This window comes from Sceloporus occidentalis, unplaced genomic scaffold (genome assembly GCF_023333645.1).
Source record: "Sceloporus occidentalis isolate IW3139 unplaced genomic scaffold, rSceOcc1.0.p SCAF_28, whole genome shotgun sequence".
NCBI classification, from domain to species: Eukaryota; Metazoa; Chordata; class Lepidosauria; order Squamata; family Phrynosomatidae; genus Sceloporus; species Sceloporus occidentalis.
The window spans coordinates 7,032,371-7,058,440 of NW_028317008.1; the positions used below are offsets into that span (position 1 = coordinate 7,032,371).

At 36.4% G+C, this 26,070-nt stretch overlaps 1 protein-coding gene across 1 annotated transcript in view; it reads left to right on the plus strand.

Annotated features, from left to right (window-relative positions):
* The window catches only part of LOC149299757 (dynein axonemal heavy chain 3-like), a 498,381-nt gene that overhangs the window by 187,440 nt on the left and 284,871 nt on the right, over positions 1 to 26,070 (plus strand). The window contains exons 27-28 of the mRNA XM_089486039.1: positions 19,257 to 19,409; positions 23,633 to 23,774. Of these exons, the coding sequence (XP_089342165.1) occupies positions 19,257 to 19,409; positions 23,633 to 23,774 (295 nt within the window). The remainder of the gene's footprint in view (positions 1 to 19,256; positions 19,410 to 23,632; positions 23,775 to 26,070) is intronic.

Here is a 26,070-nt window from a genome sequence, read left to right on the forward strand (position 1 = left end):
TAATAATTCAAGATAAAAGAATTCTTTTGAGCAGACTGAAGAGGAATGTTATGACAAGGATCTCTTCAGTTTAACATCTGGCTAATGGCACATTCACTGTGGCATATTTGATCAACAGACGAAAGGGCATCTGACTTTATATGAATCCACTGTGTTCGTTCATTTACTGTTCAGCAAAACACAATTTGAAATTTTCTATAGACTACGCAATACCTATATATTTTCTCATCAGAACATCTTAATTAAAACAGATCTCCTTTACTGTTTGTTCAAATTAAAACAGTTTGAAATGTAGATTGCTGATAAGCAATGTAGAGGACATGAGACAGATGCTACTTCTCGAAAGGCTTATTTTTGTACAATAATATATCTAATTATATATATATATATATATATAATTATATATAGAAATATATTTCAGTCAGTGTTTATACCTGTTTGTTTAATGATTGTTTATAGAACTATATAAAAGCATTATACATGGCTGGCTTGCTGGGGACGCTAAGATATTTAAAACCCATATTATATGTCAAGAATATATACCATGCATTTATGTATACCTGGTAATAGACCCCTGCGCGGGACTGCTTTTTGAATCCCGCTCCCGCTGTTTTGAATCCCGCCCGCTCCCGCAATGTGGGTGTTCTGCTCCTGCCACATTTGTGGCCAATCACGCCCGCCTCCTTACCTGATTTCCCGCGCAGTCCCGCAAGGCTGCCCTCGAGTTGTTCCCTCACAGCGTCTCTTCTCTTGCTCCGCCCAGGAACAAGGCGGAGTCACAGGAAGTGACGTCATATCACGTGACTCCGCCTTGTTCATAGTGATGGGAAGTTCGGATCATTAAAGTGAATCGGATCATTTCGATTCGTTCACTGAAATGATCCGATTCATGATCCGGATCTTCGGATCACTCAGTGTGTCTGCACGGAGTTACTGTTTTCCAGTAACTCCGTGCAGGCACACTAACGATTGGCCCCGCCCCTTTCATTATGAATCCTCCCCCCTGCCTCCAGTGATGTCAATGAAGGCAGAGAGTCGTTCAAAGATTCGGATCTTACAGGGATCCGAATCTTACAGTGATCCGGATCACTGTAAGATCCGGATCATTGTAAGATCCGGATCATTGTAAGATCCGGATCTTTGAACGACTCTCTGCCTTCATTGGCATTCTAATCATTCAGAGAATGTACCATACTGTTATAAATAATACATTAATAATCACTGCCCCCAGGATTTACATCCCCCTTTACCTGCAACTGCACCTTAAGCTAACTTTATTAAATGAATTAAATTAACCCTCACCATTAAATTAACCCTAAACACCCCATCAACCATGACTGCCCTAAAATTAACCCTTAACACCCCATCAACCATGACTGCCCCTAAAATTAACCCTTAACACCCCATTAACCATAACTGCCCCCAAATTAACCCTAAACACCCCATTAAGCATAACTGCCCCCAAATTAACACTAAAGACCCCATTAAGCATAACTGCCCCCAAATTAACACTAAAACCCCATTAAGCATAACTGCCCCCAAATTAACACTAAAGACCCCATTAAGCATAACTTCCCCCAAATTAACCCTAAACACCCCATTAAGCATAACTGCCCCCAAATTAACCCTAAACACCTCATTAAGCATAAATGCCCCTAAATTAACCCTAAACACCTCATTAAGCATAACTGCCCCTAAATTAACACTAAAGACCCCATTAAGCATAACTACCCCCAAATTATCCCTAAACACCCCATTAAGCATAACTGCCCCCAAATTAACACTAAAGACCCCATCAACCATACCAATTTATTAGGTAATTTATCTGGAGTACATGCAATTAATTTAGGGGCAGTTATGGTTAATGGAGTATTTAGGGTTAATTTCAGGGGCCGTTATGGTTAATGGGGTCTTTAGGGTTAATTTCAGGGGCCGTTATGGTTAATGGGATCTTTACGGTTAATTTCAGGGGTAGTTATGGTTGATGGGGTATAAGGGTTAATTTTATGCTGATGACTGAGGGTTAATTTCATTAATTTAATAAAGTTAACTGTAGGTGCAGTTATAGGTAAAGGGGGGCAAACTCAGGGGAATCTAAATCCTGGGGGCAGTGTGAACATTATTAATGTATTTATTTATAAAAGTATGGTATCAGTGATATTCTCTGAATGATTCGAATCTCTGTAAGATTCGGATCCTTGTAAGATCCGGATCCCTGTAAGATTCGAATCATTCGACTCTTCGGATCATTCGACTCTTCGGTTCATTCGACTCTTCGGATCATTCGACTCTTTGAACGACTCTATGAGTCATCGTTCCTGTGTGAATTAATGAGCTGTAACCTGACCCCAGAGTGCTCTGCAGATGACTCACAGCTCTAGGATCAGGTTACAGCTGCATGATTCACAGACTGAACCGCTACAAACGAATCGTTCAGTCTAGTGAACCGACTCATCCGGATCACTAAAAAGAACCGGATCAAATGAACGATTCGTTCATGATCCGGACATCACTACTTGTTCATGGGCAGAGCAAGATAGGAGACACTATAATGGAGCAGCGAGAAGGCATCCCTGCGGGACTGCGCGGGATTACCGGGACCCGCAGGTACAGTGCCTGACCGCCCGCTCCCGCCCGCAGCCCCAAAAAAGACCACCCGCGCCCACCTCCCAATGCAGTCCTCTACCTGGTAACTCACCAGAGGGTCCTGTAATAAAAGTTGATTGCCCCTGGGACAGCCTGTGATCAACAGATGAGGATGAAGGGATTGGGTCACTGTATACTCCTTACTTATTTCTTGAATGAGACCTACCCCTGTCTCTGCCACAGGATCAAACAGGAGCACACTGAGTTCTCTCTTGAGTTACATATTAGGTATTTTTTTCAGAACAAGAAGAGCTTTCTTTAGATACAGTTTTTTTTTTGGTCATATGGCAAAAAAATATTTTACTTAAAAAAGCTAATGGAAAAAAAGACAGCTAAATTAATTCTAATATTTGTATATTTTATGTTTATGCTTTTTTGCAAGTTTTAGGACAATAAGTACAAGTAGCCTATTGCTATTTCAAAACAATTTTTATTTTCAAATCTGGTCCCATGTCCTAATTGGGACATATTTGAAGCTGGCTAATTCAAGTTACCCCCATCAAACCATATATTGGTTGGCATTTTTATACTTCCCATGCACTAATTCCACCACTAGACTTTGTCAAAGTTTGTGGTCATTTGTTGTGGGTTTTTTAATAGACATTGTAATTCAGGTATGCATTTATAGCGCCTGTTATATGTCACAACCAAACATGTGTTCATTATCTCCTGAGTACAGTGATGCCACCCATGCATGGGTTTGTTGGGTTGTTTGGAGGCTAAAAAGCCACATTTGGAAAGGTGTACATTTTTCAATGTAGAGTTTTGCCATATGATTATCCTACCCCCATGTCCTATTTTGGACATTTTAGAAGCTGTACAATTCAATTTACCGCATGAAACCATATATTTTTGAAAAGTAGACACCCCAGGGTATTTCAAATGCTATTATTCCATGCCAGGCTTAAAAATGTTGTAATTCCCTTGATGGTGATGTCATTGGATAATAATTACTTATTTGGGTGGGGTGTTAGGGGTTGTTCCGCAGTATGCTTTAAATGCAGCGTTTTCTTAGAGCCAGAATAACACTCCGTGGGGCAATAGTCAATGTGCCAATTTGATCCCCTTCTTTAACTCAAAGATGTGTGGAACTACAATTTTAGATTAGGACAAAATTTTCTTTTTTTTTTTTTTTTTTAATTGTTAGTTCGTAAGAGGACGGTAATTTACGATAATAAAGTTACAAAAGTCCTGGTATGTAATATATACTATATATTTTGTATTAAAATTAATATAGGCTTGTTAGGAGTCTCCAGAGGATGAAAAATAATCTATTTTCAGAACCAAATCAACAGGAAAAAATAGAAAACTGATACAGAGCTTGAGCATGCTCCTATGCCTTAATTGTTCTCATTGATGTGGCATTGTTTCAGATTGCTTTTTTTTTTAAATGAATACAGCAATCGTGTTTTAATTGATTATAGTGCTTTGAGCAGGTTGTTTGTTATACAAGAATATTGAACACTATATCTTAAGTGACTATGGGAAATATAATATCTGCTATTACAAATGTATTAATGTGACATTGTTTTGAATATTATTGGAATCATAACCACCAGCCTTGGCGTTGTTGCTCTATAGTCATGCGAAATGCTGCTTTTTATATTTTGCTACTTCTTTACTTCTGTAAAGCCAGGGGTGATAAGTCCATTGTTGTATGCTGCAAAAAACAATATCACAATAATCTTTTATGCACCCAAATGCCATTTTTAAAATATATATATATATATAATTAAACTCATAGACATCTCAAATCTGAAGATTTTTAATGTGATTGAAAAATTAATGAAATATTTATATTAATTGTATGGATGTACTTATACTAAGACAGGGTTTCATCCCTGGCCGTGTAGATCATCATAATCAGTATACAGAAGGACATTAAGGTGGTGTGCCATATTGTCTCTGATTTTAACATTTTTTGATGCATTGTATTGTTATATTAGGAAAATACTTTGCTGTCAAAGACTATATAGATGTCACGCTTACATGTACCTCTTGCTTCCTCACACTGGTTTCCCTTACTTTTCATCTGTTCTGAACTTATGAATTGATTAAACCACAAGATGCTTCCAAGTTGCGTGTGTCCCCAGGAGGATGTTAGGTGACATGCAAGCTCCGACTCCATTAAGTGGTATATTAATGAAAAAAAGTAATTAATAATTTAATAAAAGGAAATGAGGCTCCTGCAACACCCTATTAACCAAGAGTTGGGCAACAATCGACCTCCCTTTTAACCCACCCGGTGAGCAGTGACGCATGGGGTAACAATATAAGACTCAAAGGGGTATAGGTCCCAACTATACCCCCCTCACCTTCATCCCTGAGATGCAATGTTTGATGGGTAATAGAGTTGGCCCATGCTTAAAGCCGTTGCCATAGTGTTTCTGGAGCGGTTCAAGTTCCCGAACATTCCAGAGACGGAGCAGCATGGCTTCATATGCATTTCCTGCCAAATTTGGTGATATGCCTAAACAAATGTATAGTAACCAATGTACTAAGAGCTTTTAGATGTCAAAGCAATTGAGACATATTTATAACGGCTTTTCTCTGGATAAGTCACTACATAAACCAATAAAGTGTTTCTTCCGATTACTCTATTCTCAGCAATTCTTTCATCACAGTGACTCCAGGTTTTCCTTGATAAATATATAGACCATTGTGTGTGACAATAACGTACTTTTAAAGCAATATTACTCATGTGATGTCTGGATAATTACATTGTGACTGTGTTTTATTAAAGGTGTTTTGATTCATTAGAGACATTAAGTCAAACTCATTTCCCCCCACACACTGTATTTAATGCACATTTAAGCTCGGGAATACCACAGAGAGCAGTACATAAGAAACCTCTAATCCAAAATCAATATTGTGATAAACATAAATTGTGCTAATTACATTGCAAGAGTAAAATGACTGATCTCTTAAGAAGCGAATTAGCTACTTATGTAGTTTAATGTGCAGTAAGTCTTAAATTAATGGCAGAAATGTGTATGCTCCATAGCATAAACTGACCAGAATGCAATGTCTGCTAATTGTCCCATCAAGGATAAATGAAATGCATCATCGGAACACATTCTTTACTCTAACTAGGATTTATGTGTATCAAAAATGTGTAAGAAAATGATCTTATTTGTACAGACACAAGAGACACTATATCAAAAATGTCATAATTACTCACACACTCCTTGTTTTTTGTAAATTATCTCTCCCAAGTGTGCTTCTCAAAAATAATCAAAACAGATTGTGTCCAATTTATAATGTTATCCTCTTTCCATTACTGTGTTGTTGGTATGCCTTTGAGACTTTTGGTTGATTTTTTGGATCTACTAATGCACCTGTTTGTAGACTCCCTGGCAATAGCTTAATAGTTCGATTTGCAATAAACTTCAAATATACAGGTTGCAAAAAGGAGACAAACTTATGAAAAGAAAGTAAATGATATGCCTCCCTAATTACATTTTTGTTGAATGATGAATTCTAATGAACAACTAAGTTTAAAGTAATTTCATCTGGCCTTCACAGGACAACTTAGAAACAGTACTTTCTTACAAGCTTCCCCTACATACATCAACTCTGTGTATGTCTAACTGTTTCATGTCAAAATTGGCTGTGGAACATTAGGTGTTAAGTTTACGTTAACAAGTAACTGAGCTCATAATTGTTGAACTTTCATCTGGCAATTATCTATTATGGTGCAAACTGGTGAAAAAAATGATCTTAGGGAATTGACCCCAAAGTTGTTTTTAAGCTACATGGGTCATGTGTCCCTGGTCTAAGTACCCCTTGACACCATAAGGTACTAATTATCCTGCTCGTCTCACAGAAACCAATTATGTAGAAAAGTTATCTGTTTACAAATTATTCCAGTATGTAAATGTAATTGATTTCAAAATGCAAATGGTATTATTAATATACGCTAAAAGTCATAAGCAAAATAAGAAATAATTCAATGTCCTGCATTACGAATGGGTTCCCTAATGAGAACAGTGAAAATAAATGAATGTTCAAATATAGTAATGAGCAGGAAGCACCAAGTTATCCAAAAGAGCTCATATATTTTATATTGGGTACCTAACAATAACAACAACTAAAGGCAACTTATTGTCATTTCAATATAAGGCAAAATATATAATTATCAGGATTAACTGTACACACACTGAGTACTATATAGGTTACAGTCCCAATACACTATACACAGATTTTTTGCTTTTTTCACAGATTATACCACAAAATAATTTGTAGTTTTAATAAAGGTTACATTTTAAATAATGAAGGAATACCATTTTTTTTTCATTATTTTCAGTTGAGTGGTATATGGGAATAAATAGTAATCTGTTTGTTAGCTATGCTTGGAGAATAGAACACCTATTAAAATTGGCACAGAAAAGGTAAATGTCACATTACACAATGGAAACCTCTCAGGTCTTGTGCTGAGAACAAATACTTCTGATTCTTCTTCCCTGCGGGAAAATAGATTGGCATTTGTTACTCTCTTCCATGAGATGTACCAAAACAACAAAAACATTTATTAGCTTTTTCTTCCAGAGAGGAACATAACAGGCATTCCAGCCCTCATTAATATGACTTGTTTTTCCAGGTTACTCTTTAATTGGAGCTGCCAAGTCTTGGCAAATTTAAGAAAAGCCTTTGTGTTCTTTTTGGGCATAATTTTTTGATTTGCAACTCTACCATGGATACCATTTTTTCCTTGTGGAATTGTGAACACCAATGAAAGCGAGGCCTGCTTTATATGTTAGTCTAGATTCTTTTGTGACCTCCTTGATGAGTCATTAATGGACTCTTGGAGCAATGTTGGGAAGGTTCATCACTCACCACAGGGTTTCTCCATTTGTAGATAATGGCGCTCACTGTAGTTTGCTGGAGTCTCAGAGCCTAAGAATAGGCTTTGTAACTCTTTCCAGACTGATAGATGTCAATCACATCTGTTCGTGAATTTCATCATGTGCTGCTTTGTGAGACCTTTTAATCTACTTCACTTTGCAAGATAGGTTGTGCTTCATTGATGTTTAGATTCAACACGTATAAGGCTACTAATGTAATTTTGAAAGCTTAGAAGGAAGATGATACTGTATATAAGTATCCTGAAACACACCACTGGATGTAAAGAGAAAGGAAATATTTGTAGTCTCTCAGCAGCTATATGAGATTATTTTGTGGCAATAGCAATGAACCAATCATTGATGCCTATATGTTCAACTGAAGACCATATTTATGATAGAACGTAGGGTACAATTAACAGAAAGAACAATTTTACTGATGTTGTTAGAAGTACTAATAATTTAAAAGTTCCAAAGTGTTTTTTTTTTACCAGGAGATACTGCTTACAATGAATATGCCAAATCACTTCACTCCATGTTGGTTGAATGGCTCTATAAATTAAACCCAAATTAAACCAATTTTCAGTACTGTGAAATAATCATATTGAACCACTTGACACCATTAGACTGCAACCCCATGCTGTGGCAAAATTCTTAATCTCATTAATCCAAAATTCCATAGTGTTTCCGTGGAGGCACTCGTGATCCATGTGATGGCATTGAAGAGAAAACAACACAGCAGGAATGGGGTGGCTAATAATGCACACTAAAGCTCAAGTACAAGGTCTGCAACATCTGCACATAGACTTCTGTTGTAGACTGAGGACCATATGTATCAGCTGGTTGGCTGAATTTATATGTTTCTGGGGTCATGAGGTATGTCCCATGACAATGATTTAGGGCTTGATTTTATTATAATTTGTCAAATCCTTCATTTTATAGTTTTGTTCACTAAATAAATCAATTTGACTGTGTTCTCAGATTAAAATAAGCAATCCACAAGTAATGAAATCCCAGTTTATGTGTATACCATTGAAAATGGTATCTTAGCTTCTCTTTCTCAAGTTCTTCATGATTATGCCCCAGCTATCATATCTCTGCCCTGTTAAGTTGCTGATTGTTGTTATTTGGTTCAGGGAGCATTTGTAAAGGTGGATGAGAAGATACAAGAAGGAAATAGATTACATAATGCCGGCGTTGCCACAGGCAGCTACAGATCTCAGCTCCCATGAGGTTAATTTATAACTAACTAACTACTAACTATAACTCACTATAGTATATCCAAATCAGTTATACTGAACATAAGCTATAAGTATTTAGAATTGATACACTAAAAGTTTCTGTGCATGGTATGGGTCTCGATAGACAACCCCCCCCCCCCCCGGAAATATTGTGGAAGCCAGCACTGAAATGGGATCTTATACAATAATAAAGCATTCATTTATTGTGACATATGAAAGGTGGTGGTCAACATTTTGGCTAACCCATACACTGCATCCTTTCCATGCACCTTTATTAAGGGTATGGTTATAAAAAAGGACCTGTGAAAAATGATAGAAGTTATCAGAAATGCAAATGTGGCATTTCTAAAGCTTAATGTGAATGTTTGTGCATCAGACAACAACAACAGAAGTGGCAATTAGAATTCAAGCACAGATTCAAAGCTCATTCTGTCTGTCAGATATGACATTTTTTAAGTAACAGCATAAGCTTCTAGCACACGAACGACACTCCCACTAGCATTTTATTGCTGTAGATCCACTGCCAACATCAAACATAGGTTTCGTAGTACTGCTTACATTTCGTGGTGACAAAGATTTATGTTTGATAGTACCTCCAAGTGGAGAATTTTCTTACATATCATACAGAGGTACAATAACACTGTTAATTGCATATCATTTTTAAAGACCTGTTCTAGCTCTATTTTAGGAAATAAATTGCAGACTTGAATATAAATAAATGAGACTCTAAGAACTTGAAAGTTGTAATCAAGATCCTTTAGAATTGCACTAAATTGTTGCAATCAGTGAAAAAAAAACTGGAAAAATTGCCTTACATCTCTGCATCAGACATCAAGTTAAAAATCAGGGGTCAGACTTAACAGTATGGGTCACATATAGTTATAACCGAAAAATAAATGGGCCAAGAAGGTGCCTTAAAGACATTTCTCCCCATGCTTTGTAACTTAAAGCATGGTGCCTGCTGGGAAAAAATCAAGCATTTCATTTATGTAATTACGGAACGCTTTTCAGTTAACATCCATTTTCTCATATATTTTCATAGTGTTTCAGTGCCATTTTCTGCTTGAATAAAAATATAAACTTAAATATTCCTTAAGGTATATAACTGAATAAAAAAACTAAATGAAAATGTATTATATGTTGTTTTTTGGGACCCATGAGTTTATTTTAGTAAGCCAAAAAAAAACAACTCCTGCTTTAGTCTCTAAATCCCATAGTATATTTTTCCTACCCTGATGTCCATCTTTTCCATAATGTCAAAATGTTTGATGAATATGAATACATCACACTGTTCTACAGAGAGTTACAATAATATGTATAGAAACAGCAGAAATTGTGTTTATAAAATAAATTGTGTAAATAAAATACATTATTCTTTTCATAAGGGCCTTGGTTACATTAATAAAATAATAACTGGAGATCACAAAGTCACATAACAAATGCAGCCTTAGCCACACCTTGAATTCCACTAAAACAGAGGTGCTGTCTTTGGCCGTTGGAAATTTTGGTTGGTATGATACATTGTGGTTGGTCATGTGATATTGGACTGTATTTGAAACTTTACAACCTTAAAAAAAAGTTGCCATTGGGCAATGCCTGGACAGTACTGTAGTTCTGCACTTATTTCCATTCAAACATTTTCTCCCTCAGTCTTTTTATATTGGAATTGTTACCATCATGCTTATTTCATCTAGTTAATTAGTACCTTAGACTATGTTCAATGAAATCAGAGACATATTCCCATTCATATGGGAATGCTTTGAATTATGTAGCATATAATCTCATTGGTTTGCCGCTTTCCCTTGACACACATTGATAATGTCATTAGAGTTTTCACTATTGCAAACAATCCCATGAAGATATTTCACTGTTAGCTTTCTAATATGACTGATATTCCTAATAATCTTTTTTATAATATAAAAGCATTTACCATATGAAAGCAAAGCTGTTTAACCTTTTTATCCTATTATGGAAATCCAATTCTTTATCTCCCAGTTCCATTCCTTTTATTCCCTGTATCTATTTGATGGGTAGTGGCACCAGCAGAAATTCAAAAAAGACCACATGAATGCTTTTGTTATTAATTTTAATCTGTTATATTCATACCAATGCTGCCCTGTCTACGATACTTTAATTTTAGCACTATACTAACTTTTTGCAATATCACTGTTGCATAATGAACATATGTTAAAACAAAAGAAAACAGATACAATACTATAGGTAATGCTCTAAAAACTAATACTTTTGAGTGCAAGAAAGGAGAGAAACCCTTTTGATCACTACACCACAAAGAGGTTTTTCACTAAAATTCCCTTCCTTTATAGGAATTATTTCAACCCTTCCTTTATAGGAAAAAAATACTACAGAACTCACATGTATGTACATTTTATTTATTTGGCGCTAATAGATTTACTTAAAACTTTAAAGTTTACGTTATAAAAATGGGAGGTCCAATAAGTGTCTCCAAAAAATAGTCTATAGACCTTTTGATTGGAGTACAATAGGCATGAATACATTAAGAAAGGAGGTTACTGCCCTGTCCTATAAATAGACACCTAGGGGTTTCACATGCACTCAGAATGAGGACACAAGTTGGAGTAAAATTATAGAAATGTATATTTCACATTTATGTGTGACTGAAATAAACCTAGATTAGCATGAACTCGACTGCAACACAATTGGGTAAAAAAAGCAAATCTGTGGTTTATTAATCACTGAAATGCATGTGTTATAAGTTTCTCCCAACTATTTTCCCCTTGCCTTCTCAACGAGGGCAGAGGAAATGCGTTCCCCCATCCATCCATAATTAAAAATATAAAATAAACATTTAAAAAAAAGGCACAAGTGATGGAAAGGGGTTTCCCCAGAATCCCCTAATTAGTGGTTAATGAGCCCCAAGGGTGCACACAATATAGTCAATGCATCTCCCAGACTCACCATCCTATCTCCAATTGGATGGGGTGGAGGGTTTAATAAGTGGTTATTTATTTATTGCTTTACATTTTTTTTAGTGAGGGGGGTTGCAAAACCATTTTAGGCATTTTTTTTAGTAGAAAACTAAAGGTCTACATTGCCTTTAAAACCATTCATATTTGTAATATCAATATACCTCATGTTTTTTATGCACCATGTAAAAAACCAATACAGTTGCCCTACAATGAAGCATACATTCAAATGTGTTTTTAGTAGTAATACCCAATTCTAGTGTTCTTTAAATACATATAGAATCCAAAAAATAATTATTCAGGGCACACACTTTCATGGTTGCAATCTCTCTGCTGTATAATAATATTCCAAAAAGTAACTTGGCATGAAATAGTATAATTAAGAAAGTGTAGTTATCACCTGCCTTCAGCACTATACCAATATACAGTATATAGTACTTCATTACCGGTTTGCATAAAATAACAAATAACTCAAAAATACAAAGAATTGGAGATCACCAAATGTATTTCTTCACAAACAAAATCCAGCCACCTGCTTGTGTGTTTATGAGCCAAGTAAATGTGATGATCTATCTTTTAGGTAATGAGAGAATACAGTCAGCTATTGAAAAAACATGTAAATGGTGATGGATTATGTTGAACTGTGCAGAAGACTTTTATTAAACAACCTACAGACATCTTAGGCTCTAGAGACCTCTTTGGGCAAGACAATATGGCATTTTAATAGAAATACTCCTCCTTTTAGCATTTATGTCTGAGGCTATTGACGTTATATAGCCACAGGACTGACTCCAAGTCACTGAAGCCTGGAGCAAATCAGAGGCTGTTGACATGTACAAAATGGAACAATGAAATTGCAAATATTCCGCACAAGATACAATTGTATACATACAATTTGCAGTTTTAAAATAGAAACTCTATTTAAAAAAAAAAATAATTGGGACCTTCATAGGTAATCTCCATTTATAACATGATTTAATATTACTTCTGTGTGTATGTGTTAATACATACCCCCCAACTATCCCGATTTAGGCGAGACAGTCCAGATTTTTGGTCTCTGTCCTCACCTCAGGTACAGCTGCGGGGGGGCACACAGCCGCCCGATCAGCAGCTGCAGCCTAGCTGGGAGATCACAATCTCCATCTAGTCGGCTCAACATTAGGGAGCGCGAGGTCTGTCACTTTACTGCTCCCTAATCACTACCCACCGGCAAATAATGCCGAGCACGGGGATATGACATCATCCCACCGCTCTGCAGCAATAGCCGGCGCGTAGTGATGAGGGAGTAGTAAAGTGAGGTCTGAAGTGACAGACCTCATGCTCCCACCACAGGATGCAGGATGGAGGCAAAAGGAAGAAGGATGGTGGAAGAGGTAAGAGATGGGTGTAAGGGCAGTGTATGTGTATGTATGTGTGTGTAAGGGCAGTGTATATGTGTGTGTGTGTATAAGGGTAGTGTACGTGTATATGTGTGTGTGTGTGTGTAAGGGCAATGTACATGTATGTGTGTGTAAGGGCAGTGTACATGTATATGTGTGTGTAAGGGCAGTGTATGTGTAAATGTGTGTGTGAGGGCAGTGTACATGTATGTGTGTGTGTAAGGGCAGTGTACATGTATATGTGTGTGTGTAAGGGCAGTGTATGTGTATATGTGTGTTTATGGGCAGATGTGAATAAGGGCAGTGTATGTGTATATGTGTGTTAATGGGCAGGTGTGTGTAAAGGAAGTGTGTAAGGATCCTGGGAGGGAGGCTAACATTAGCCTTTTTTTAATTTTAAAAAATCTCTGCTGCTGTGGACCTTCCAATGATACTCTTCCAATGATACTCAGCCAGCATTACGGTGGACACCTGGCTAGCTGAGAATCATGGGAATTTTAGTTCACAGCTAGCATCTGCAACTTTACTGTTGCTGCACTTCCCATGACGCTCAGCCAGCATCATGGAATTCAATTCAATGTGTTGGTTATTTTTAATATGCATGACTGTACTGACAAAAACGAAGCGTGTTTTAAGTGGCGATGCAAGCGCGACATTGTAAAGTGTAATTGCTTGTATCGGTGAGTTCCGCGAGATTTAAAAAAAAATAAAATTGTCCCTATTTCACATTTTGAAATGTTGGGAGGTATGGTTAATATAAGGCAACTTGTTTAATGCACAGTAAGTTAAGTGGCAACAGATAATATTCTTGGCTCTAATGTTGTATGTTGTTAGTATATATATATATATATATATATATATATATATATATATATATAGATATATATATATATATATATATATATATATATATATATATATATAGATAGATAGATAGATAGATAGATAGATAGATAGATATCTATATATTTTTTTCTTTTTGTTTTTTTTTCTTTTGGCCGATATACAATTAAATATGTACTGTATATTGAAGTAATGCAGATAAATTAATCCCATATTCCAATAGCTCATTTTAAGCGTTACATATTCTCATTACACCATTACCATATAGGTATAGCTGAAGTCACTGTGTATATATATATATATTTACTTTTTATAGGTGGTTTGTGTCCACTGCTTATTCATGAGAAAGAGCACCATTTCTGTTAATTTTATAACTACACACTCACAAAAGTTTACTTAGCAATATTTTTTAAACTTAAAAACTTAAAATTTAAAATAACCTAACACCTAAAAATGTGTCCATGTTATTCCTCCCTTCCCCAAGCAGACACCAAATCTAATCGCACATTTCTGACAGATAGCTCATTTAACTTTGGTTGACCGAGATGGATGCAAGGTGGACCTCATAGATCCTGTACTATTATATTAAACTCAGGGCTGCCCTCAGGGTTTACGGGGTAAGGAGCTTTTGTTCTCTTTTCTAGGAAGCAGCAAGCAGGGGTTCTGCTCTCCCTTATGCTCAGTGAATCTCGATGTGAGCGAGAGGAGCGGTAATTAGCGTCACTGCAGGGCCCCTAATTGTGTTGCCCAAGCCCCACTTGCTCAGGCCTAAGAGTGACTCTGCTTCAACTAATTTAATAATAAATAAATACATGCAATGTATCTTTTAAGCATAAAACTATTATCATTTTTTCATTGACACCAATATTAATTTTTTTTTTTTTACATTTTTTTTGAGCTAGGCAATGCAGACTTTACTTTAACAGCTAAAATGCTAGGCTTTATTGCTAGGTACAGATTGCAAACATTTATTAAACCAATTCCCTAGCATACATGGCAGTGATTTTTTTAAAACTAGCAGCCCGTCTTTTCTTCTAACCGTGAGCCAAATGCCACATTACTGGTGAATAATTCATGAACCGTCTAGTGTTTCTGTTTGATTCTGAATCATATATTGCAAGTCCCTCCCTGTGAGACAAGTCACTTCAAATAATCTAGTTTTTGAGTTCAAAGCTGGTATTTTAAGCAACCGGGGTGAACAGATTCATATTTAAAAGCTATTTATAAAAGTGCTGTTTGCGTGAGCACCTTTGCAAATAAATAAGATTTTTTATCTATAAAAGTATCTAAACTGTGGTGGGAAAAGTGCTACCCGACAATAAGATTCTGATCATAAATGTGCTTTTAAAACATGATAGAACAATCATGTAGAAAGTGGGACAATACATGTTTTGAAACCTTTTTGCCTTTAACATCATTTCACTTCAAAATATATAGGAAACAAATGACAAAAAGACTATCAAGACAACAACATGTTTTTCTTTCAATTTTAGTGCCTTTTACAAACCAAAACAAAAAATAAACTACATCAAAAAAGGCATGAAAGTCCTTTTTTATATATAATTCCATGCCTTTGTTTCTCTAAAATGCAAGCAGAGTTTCAAAATAAGACAAACTATCTATATGTATTTATGAGAGTTTATACATTCTTGCATCGCCAAATTACGGTAACTTACCATTTAGACCAGTACAAACAAATGCACATACTGCTTGTCACATTAATTCTTGTATGTTACAAGGCCTCTGGAAATATATTGTAAAAGGTGTGTGCTTAATCCTGAATACAGTCAGTCTTGATTAAGACACATAAAATAAACCAATTTTGAAAAATACACACACACACACACACACACACACAGGGGCAAGAAAAAGTAAACCCTTTGGAATTACCAGCATTCATGCATAAATTTGTCTTAAAATATTATATGTTCTTCGACTAAGTTACAATAATGAACAAACATAATTTATTTTAACTAATAACAGACAAATTATTGTAACGTTCTTGTCCATATGGAATCCAATCAATTAAATGGGATTGGAGGTGTGATTTAGAGCTACTAAAAATCTGCTGATCCGCCTGAAGTTTGCCAAAGAGCACACTGACACTCCACAGTGCTACTGGGAAAATGTTTTGTGGACTGATAAAACTAAGGTTAACCACTTGAGGAAAGTGCACAGCACTGTGTAGGGCTTAAAAACAATGGTGAACTACAGTGGATAATTGTGTGTGGCTGCTTAGTTGTCTCAGGGTCTGAAAAGCATACAATCATCAAGGTGACAATGAATTCCCAAGTTTATCAAAGTATCATACCAGGATGATATCAGGATGGCTCTCTGCCAGCTGGAGCTCAGTAGAAGTTGGGTTATGCAACAGGACAATGACCCTAAACATCAAAGTAAATCTACTATAGAATGGCTTGGGAAAAAATCTGCCTTTTGGAGTGTCCTGATCAGAGCCAAGATCTGTGGAACTGTTTACACCAGACATCCTAAGAATATGGTTGTGTTTATGCAGTTCTGTAGGAAGAATGGTCTAAACTTCCTCTTGAACGTTGTACAGGTCTGATTCACAGCTATCGGAAGGGCTTGGTGGAGGTTATTGCCTCGAAAAGGAGGTTCAACCAGTTATTACATTTATAAGTTCACATACTTTTTCCACCAGCACTGTTAATGTTTAATGGATGTGTTCAATAAAGACATGACCTCCAGTGAAGTTCCACAAAATGGCGGAGCTTCCTGGCAAAAATCAATTGCCGGCAGGGGAAAAAAATGTTTGTACTAGGCACAGTGTTCGATGGGATATTTAAATTAAATTCCTCAACGACATTTTGAACTGAATATTTAGCCATTCAACTGATTTACAAGTGTAAAGGAAGACACTTGGGCTGTCATTTTTATGCTATTATATTAACCCCCCACACACTTTGGTTCCTGCTTGGAGGGGATGGTACACAGGGCCATTTGAAAGCCTTCTATGATAAGAGAACTGGCTATTGACTGTGGAAATGTAATTAGAACTGGATGATGAATAGAGCAATGTGTTAATGCCTTGCCCTGATGCTACACTAACCTCATTTAAGGTACAGCTTGGATGCTTTGAATAATGAGGCCCCAGGGTTGTAAGATTTATAGATGCCTTAAAATGATGTGATAGTCCACTAAAAAAGGTATTTTAGTTGCATCTGATTATGGTTTTAAAATATTATTATGAAGACCTTTTCCAACTGAACCTAGCGTAATACACGTTTCCTAAGAAAGTTAATTTTAAATCAAGATTGTTAGTTTTATTAACAAATACAGAAAAGAGATTTAATGGTTAAATTCAAACATTCAAATTACAAACATTTTGCATCTTGTACTTGTACTCTCTGTTTTATTTCCAAGGAAACCACCAACACCTTATCTTGGTAATTAATTGATTCCGTTTGTATGTATGCTACTAAAAGAAAAAAGTTTTGTTTTTTTAAAAGCATGTGAAAATATTATCCTACTGTTTACTTTTCTCTGAAAAAGCAACTGTTGACATAAATATTCAGATAACATATGTAAATCATTTGGAGTCAGTCTATTTTATTTTGTGCATACAATAATTGCAGTAGTATGGTTTCTTGTAACCATACTACTGCAATTATGCACAGAATAAAATAAAATACAAATATCTAAATACAAATACCATTCTTTCCCATAAATAGTTGACACTAAATACTTCATTACAAATACTTTTTTTTCTGGTTGTTTCTGATACTTTATCCACCTATCTTTAGACACAAATACATAGCTATGTGATGGGCCCTCATCTCAAATCTCATCCAACAACTTCCCTCCCTCACCATACCAAATCCTGTATATATATTTTGTATATTGAACAAAATGTTACTGGCAATAACTCTTGTAAGTTAAACATGCTGAAGAAATGTATTCCCAGGAGCATGACATAGCTCCTTTGACTTAGTTATCCACTGTAATCTTCATATCCCCATGCAATAGGTGACAGGTTCTCCTCCTAGGCCCATCCCTTAACCGACTCACACAATACATTGCAGCACAAATTATGTTTATCTCATCACAATTTCTTAATTTGTACTTTCCTCCTCTTTATGATAGGTGACTAACATGTAGCAGATTGCATCACTGTCAAGAAAAAGTTAATCTGTGCAAAAATGGTTACAACTGTCATCCTAGCAATACATTTCTCTTAACACGATCTTCTGAGTCTCTTTAAAATGCCTTTAAAACCATACTTATCAGCTTTCTTACTTTGCCAGGACACCTAGCAGAGCATAACATTGTACGATTGTTTGCTCTAATTATACGGGCAAAATAGTGGTGTCACAATACTCCAACCATATAACTCCCTGTCTAACCTATAATTTCATAAGCACAATGCCCTAGGAGTGTTGATGCACTGGTCAGTACAGCCACATCAAATAATAAATTGATTGTAGCTTCCGTCTGTCTAGTTTAAGACTATTGTCAGCTATTTAGCTGGAAATATGTGTCTTATGTTTTTCTTAATTTTCAGTAGCTTTGTAAATAAAGGAATACAAACATTCCATTTTAAAGACATCCTCCTTTTAATTTGTTTACCTTCAGAAATATCATGGATATCACTCATTTCATAGCTTAAGCCTTGCTAATAATAATGAGCTAATATCTGTGCTTGGGAGACATACAGAAACAAGATTCATAAGGCAGTTGCAAAGCCCATTGGAAATTGGGTGGCCTTCAGTGGAGCAGCATGTGAATACATAATTCTTTGCAAAATCATATCTAGACATTTTATATATTTAAGTGTAAGGATAAAACCAATTTTTATTTGGCCATTCCTCTGGTAAAAATGGTAATTACCTGGTCTGACAAAGTCAATGTTTTAAAATACTCTATGTTGAAGGTGATGGTTGTTCGGCTTAGGATATATTTTAAAATCATCTGCCTAAGTGAAAATAAATTGCATGTTAAGTAGTTGGGTTAAAATTGTATCTTATTATTGGCTGTGCTGTAGAGCCTTTGTCAACTGTTAAGAAAAGCATTATGTTCAGACATTTCCAAGCTGTTTATTTTTAGCTAACTGGCATCTTAGTGCCTAAGATGGACACAAAGTGCATTGGATGTTGCAATGTTAATGCTAAAAGCTTTATTCATCAGTTTTATTATGCAATTTGATTTTCTGATTGATTTTTAATCTTATCTTTAATATATATATATATATATATATATATATATATATATATATCTTTTAAAACATATCCAATGCTAATAAACCTATGTTTTCTGTATCCATACAGACATACCCCCTAAACAGTGTATTAAACAGTATAAATGTTATGCTTGTATGAGAGTGATGTATATATTGTTTTGCAGGTGGAGAGAACCATGAAAATATCAATCCAGGAGGTTATGACACAATCTATCAACGCCTATGTCAAGACTGAAAGAAAGGAGTGGGTTCTACAATGGCCTGGACAAGTGGTTTTGGCTTCTAGCATGGTGCATTGGACGATGGAAGTGTCAAAGGTAGTTGGAAAACCCCCCAGAAAACAGCAACAATTTATACATTTTATTCCTGTCTCATCTCTGGCTGCAGCTAATTACTATGTACACCTCTTGCATGGGTACAGTAGCACACATATTGAAGTCACTTAAGCAGCATTTTATAACATGTATGCTGGCAAACATAATAGGTCAGGGGTGTCCAAGTTTTTTCTGCAGTGGGCCATTTCATCAGAATTGTATACGTACGTGGGCCGCTACTGTGAGAAAATATTGCCTTTAATAAGATATGCAGATTAAAATAAAGTAAATGACACAAAACCTTTACTTTTCCTCTCACTGATTTCTGGGCCTAGAAAGTTTTGTGACTACAAATTTGCAATATGACCTGGATGATAGGAGTGTGATTGCTAACAGCAATCACGCTCCTATCCTACCCAGGCAACCAGTAAATGCTGGTACCTAGGCATGATGGGAATGTGCTTGCTGTGATTGCTGTTAGCAATCACACTCCTATCATGCCAAGTCAGCCAGTACATGCTGGTACAGGGTGGTTGTAAGTGATGTGCAGACCCCATACTGCTGGCAGCATCAATACATAAGGGGGGCAGCTAGCTAGGTTTCAGCATGTACTGGCTGACTTGGCATGATAGGAGTGTGATTGCTAACAGCAATCACAGTCCCATCATGCCTAGGTTCCAGCACTTACACATCCATGCTATCACACACACACACCCATTCATTCATATACTCATTCATTCACAGATTCATTCCCTCAATCACGCATACTCATTCAAACACCCTCCCCACCCCCTTACCTGCACTGCAGCTCTCGATGCCGCTCACAGACTTCAGCAGGGGGCGCGGCCTCCCTCTGCGTTCTCTTGTACTCCACAGCGGAAGCAGGACTGGAGCAGAGTCATGTGATGTCACGTACATTCACGTGACTCTGCTGGGTTCCGGTTCCTCTGTGCAATACAAAATACCCTCCCAAAGGTAAGTAGCAGGGCTCTTGTTGTAGCAGGGCTCGAGGTGCGGCCCGCGTAAGATCGGTTGCCCGGGCAGCACCTCAAGGCCGCATGTTGGACGCCCCTGTAATAGGTCATACATGTTGCTGGCTGCTGCTATTCCCCTTGACTATATGGGCATTCTAATAAGCATATATATATAAGAAACAGGCTGAAATATGCTCCCTGGTTTTATCAGAGGCAGCTGGGTAAAGAGTTAAAATCAAAAAGTCAAATTGAGCACTAGACTGTGAACTCCCAAGCACTTGGCTTCATTTGAATTTGCTTTCCATCACATTTATCTGGCTCACCTTAGACCTTGAGAGTCAGTTCAGTAACCTGTATATTTTAGCAAACAGGCCCATTTTACTTCAGTTAAAAACATAAGCAAAACCATAAAGTGAGACGAGTCTATGGTTTTTATGATTATCTACCAGGTAAACAGGAAAATTGTCATATTCTTCTAGTACTCATCTATCACACCTGGAAACTCAACCAGACACGCCCCCCTCCCCACACATTTTCCCCTTAAATGGGGGGGGGTGTCCCAGCCGGAATTCACACTAATGTGAGCAGGATTGTCCTCTGACATCAGTGGGACTAATCACTCGCCCACATTGTCAGAGAGACTAACCACTAATGTCAGCGGGTATTCTTGCCCGCGTCCTGCAAGGGAAGGCTCCTAGTAGCCCAAAAGTACCCAGGTATGCTATCTATCTATAACTGTCGACTTTCATACAACACATTTGTTGTCATTATGTGGTGACCCTTATAAATGAAATATCTATAAAAGGTTATCCTGACTGATTTAAATAATTAATACAAAAGTAAAACATGGTGGCTTCCCAAATACTGACCATACTAGCATACATTATGGCAGCTTTACAAGGAAGAATGATAAAAATTAACAGGTGAGTGAATGGTTTCCTTTTGTAAGAAAACAGTCAAAAGAAAATGCTTTCAAGACATACAATAGTCCCTAATTAAAACCTCAAAACTTTGTAAAAGTATTACACCACTCAAAAAACAAAGAATATAGACTGAGGATAAATTCAATGACCCAAAGATTAATTTTTTTTGAAAATATTTAAAATAAGTACTTTATTTTCTAGTTAGTAAGCTTATTAACTTAGAACAAATCTGGCATTGTTTTGTTGCAATGCTCTTGACAACACAGCTCCTCAAGCACAGCTGCATACTTGCTTTTGTGTCATTCAACAGGACTCTAAACTGCATAACAACAGTAAAATTAAACTTGATATGCAAAAACAGACTATTAAGTCTGAAACAATTGTTTTGAAGGATAATTGGATTTCTCTAAGTCAGAGTTTTTTTAGATAGGTATTTGTGTATTGCTAAAGTAAAAGAATAATTTTTTATTTTGTTCTGATCTGGTTGAATTTGTATCTGTTGTAGATGCACTGAACCATGCAAAGTTGTTGCCAATTAGCATGCCGTTCAGAAAAAGGGGAAAAAATAAGACATTGAATAACCTTTAGCCTTGAGAAGGAAAAGTTCTATGGCTGTATTTAGATATGAAGTATTTTGAAGCACGCGGCCTCTATTAAGATATTCAATCGTTTTTAAATGTAGGTGTTATGTATGTATGTAAGCATATGTGAACATGAATGTCTGTGTATTAGTGTGTGTTAACATCAATGTGTATGTGTAAGTGTATTTGAGCTTGAATGTGTATGCCCAAGTATTTTTTAACATGAATATATATGAATAAGTATATGTGAGCATGAATGCCTATGCATAAGTGAATGTGAGTATGAATGCCTATGTATAAGTGTATCAGATCATAATGTGTATGCATTAGTGTGTGTTAACATGAATGTGTTTGTGATGTGTATATGAAAGTGTTTGTCTATGAAAACATGGATCTGTAAGTATGTGTGTGTGAGCATTGATGTATATGTGTGTTTGTGTGTTACATACTGTATGTGTGGCAGACTGTATGTTAGGCAGAGTAAAAAGCAAAAACAGGCTGTTTGGGGATTAGGATGGCACATATAAAATGCTAGGAGTTAAAGGTGGCACTCACAAGCTGTCTGGGGGTAAAGATGGCACAGTGAGACATGTTGCTTGGGGGTGGACCCCTGGGCTATTTTTACACCAAAGCCCTGTGGTTTCTAGCTACATCCCTGCCTTGGGTGTTAATTTTAAAAAGAAATTCTGGTGCAAAAGCAATTACTTAAATGGTCAAATCCTCAGGAATATTTAATTAGTTGTTATGATGAGAAGATAACTTTTTAATTGTTTCACTAGAATTTTATTTTTATATAAATAACCCCCAACATGCCCCTAAAGTGGCCAAAAATATTGGCATACTGATTTGATGAGAGTATGAGTTATTTATTGCAATTAATAGTCTCTGGGTGAAGCGCTGCTCACCTGAGTATCCGCATCACCTTCCTCTTTCTCTGGGCGTGGAAACTGCATTTGGTCACGCTCATCCCCTGCCTACTTTCCCTTAGATTCAGGATTCTGTGTGGCTAGCCCGCCCATATGCAGGGTAAGCCCAGCCTCACAAATGTTTAGCCCAATTTACACTGGTAGTTCCCAAATGAGTTGTGGTATGATTGAATATGTTTCACTCTATTGAGAAAGGCATCAGTTTTATATTGTGTTTATCCTATAACTTGCTGAATTGTATAATATGCCCTATAAGCCTATAAGAGTTCCTTACGAGTGAAAGCTAATCGAATCTTCTTCCAATTTGTTCTTCTACATTTTTTGAGTTAGCAGTACAACTTGCAAAGAGGAGACAAAGGTTCAAACCATGTATTAGGTATGCAAAATACTCAATAGAACAACAAACATAACTTTTTATTTCAATATAAGCTTGATTGCTGACATTATTTAAGAAATACAACAATTAAGTTTATAGTACTTCGTGATTTCTGCTTACGGTTTTTCTGTGCTTTTAAAAATTAAAATATGTAACTTTTAAAAATAGCCATAAACGTTAATAGAAAAGTGTTAGTGTTATGCTGAAACTGCAAGGTGAACATGACTCATTTTATTTCTAAAATAAAATAAAAATTCCAGCTTTCTTCTCAACTTTTTAAAATTAATACATCACTTGGAATAGGAAGCTGCTGAGGTTTATGACAAATATTTAATGTTCAAACTTTACCAGTGTAAAAGGAGATTGCATGAAGTTAATTAAATTACCTTGCACAAAAAAGTTACTTTTTAATGCATTTTGTTTTGTTTTTTTCTTCAATTTTGCAGGCTATTATACAGATGGGAGGACTGGAAACATATTTGAAGCAAAGCAATAAACAGATTGAAGACATTGTTAGTTTAGTGAGAGGAAGGTTAACAAAAATGGAACGTATCACACTTGGTGCACTGATCACCATTGATGTTCATGGTAAGTATGTCAATCATCCCATCACAGGGGCAGACTTGAGGCTCTTGATGACTCAATGTTTCTTACTCTCTCCTCATCTTATCCTCAAATAACAACTGTGCCCTAACAGAAATTATATTTGACACATCAATCCCCATTTTTTAACGCTATGTATAGCTCAGAATGCAAACTACATACACCATATCTTAAGTGGGGTGCAGGCTTTTGAAAAACTTTTTTTTTTGTTACTTTTATGATTTGGTTTGGCATTTAAGGAGGAATGTCTAAGTTGCTGAGCATGCTAAAGTTACATATATACATGTCTAAATAGACAAGTACATGTAACCACAATTTTACAAACATTTTTGTAAAATTGAGGGTTACATGGGCTTGTCCATTTAGACAAAACATCAATTAACTGTCTAGTATGTTACTCTAAAGTTTTATCGCATACAAAAGAATGCAGACACTTTTTCTTGTTGTGCTAATGTGATACATGACAATTAAGTGTTCCAGTGAAAAAAAATATGAATGAGGCAACATTTTTCTTGATTCAATTATTTCTGGGAAGGTCTGACCATTCAACTGTACTAAAGTAGATGTTTCTTTTCCTGCATTTAGTAAAAAAAACAGCACCTGTGGTTGAAATGTTTTCTTTTTTTAAGCAATCTCATTTGAAATTGAGTCATAGTAACATAGTAATATAGTCATTTAGGTTGAAAAAATACCTAAATCCATCAAGTTCAACCCTTCTACCTATATAGCTCTGTTTGTTCTGCTTTTCTAAAACTATATACAGACCCTTTTTGAAGGCATCCATTGTATTTAATAGAACCACCTCTCTTGGCAGTAAATTCCAAACCTTTATTGCCCGTACTGTAAAGAATCCCTTTCTTTGTTGTCTATGAAATCTTTGCTCTTCCAGTCTCAGATGATGGCCTCTGGTTCTTTGCACATTTCTGTTAATGAACAGCCCTCTAAAACACTGTTTTCCTAGCGTATATAGATGCAACGTTTTAGTCTCTCTTCATAAGATCTTTTAATCCTTTGAATCTTTTCTAGTTCCATAATGTCCATTTTAAAGGATGGTGCCCAGAATTGCACTGTATATTCAAGGTGAGGTCTTACCATTGACCCATAAAGAGGCAACATGATATCCTCCTACCCTGAATCAAAACCATGTTTAAACATGCCGTTATCCTATTGATCTTTGCAACTGCTGACTGGCATTGCACACTGTTGCTAAGTCTGTTTTCTATATTTATTCACAAATCCTCCTTCTTAGTAGTTTTCCCCAGAGAGATACCAGTTAAAGTATTTTATGCATTGTTATTATTTTTCCTATAATGCATAACTTTACATTTGTCTGTATTGAACTTCATTTTGCCATTTGCGTGGCCAGTTCCCCACTCCGTCTAAATAATTTGCAGAGAAGCAACATCAAGGTTAGACTGTATTAACCTATGTAAGTTTGAGTCATCAGCAAACACTGAGACCTGGCTGTTAATGCAATATAGTAACATAGTAACATAGTAACATAGTTCATAAGGTTGAAAAAAGACCAAAGTCCATCAAGTTCAACCTATATACATATTGTGTCCCTACTGTGTTGATCCAGAGGAAGGCAAAAAAAACCCTTATGAAGCAGATGCCAATTGCCCCATACCAGGGGGAAAATTCCTTACCGACTCCAAATATGACAATCAGAATAAATCCCTGGATCAACGTTCTGTCCCTATGAATCTAATATCCATAACTTGTAATATTATTGCTTTCAAGAAACACGTCCAGGCTCCTTTTGAACTCTTTTATTGAGTTTACCATTACCACTTCCTCTGGCAGAGAGTTCCATAATCTCACCGCTCTTACTGTAAAGAACCCCCATCTGTGCTGGTGTAGAAACCTTCTTTCCTCCAACCGTAGAGGATGTCCCCTTGTTATAGATACAGTCCTGGGTATAAATAGGTCCTGGGAGTGATCTCTGTACTGTCCCCTTATATATTGATACATAGTTATTAAATCCCCCCTAAGCCGTCTTTTTTCCAAACTAAATAACCCTAATTCTGATAATCTTTCTGGGTACTGTAGTCCTCCCATTCCCCTTATTACTCTGGTTGCCCGTCTTTGAACCCTCTCCAGCTCCACTATATCTTTCTTGTACACTGGTGCCCAGTACTGTACACAGTATTCCATGTGTGGTCTGACTAGTGATTTGTACAGTGGTAGAATTATTTCCTTGTCGTGGGCATCTATGCCCCTTTTGATGCACCCCATGATTTTATTTGCCTTAGCAGCAGCTGCCTGACACTGGTCGCTA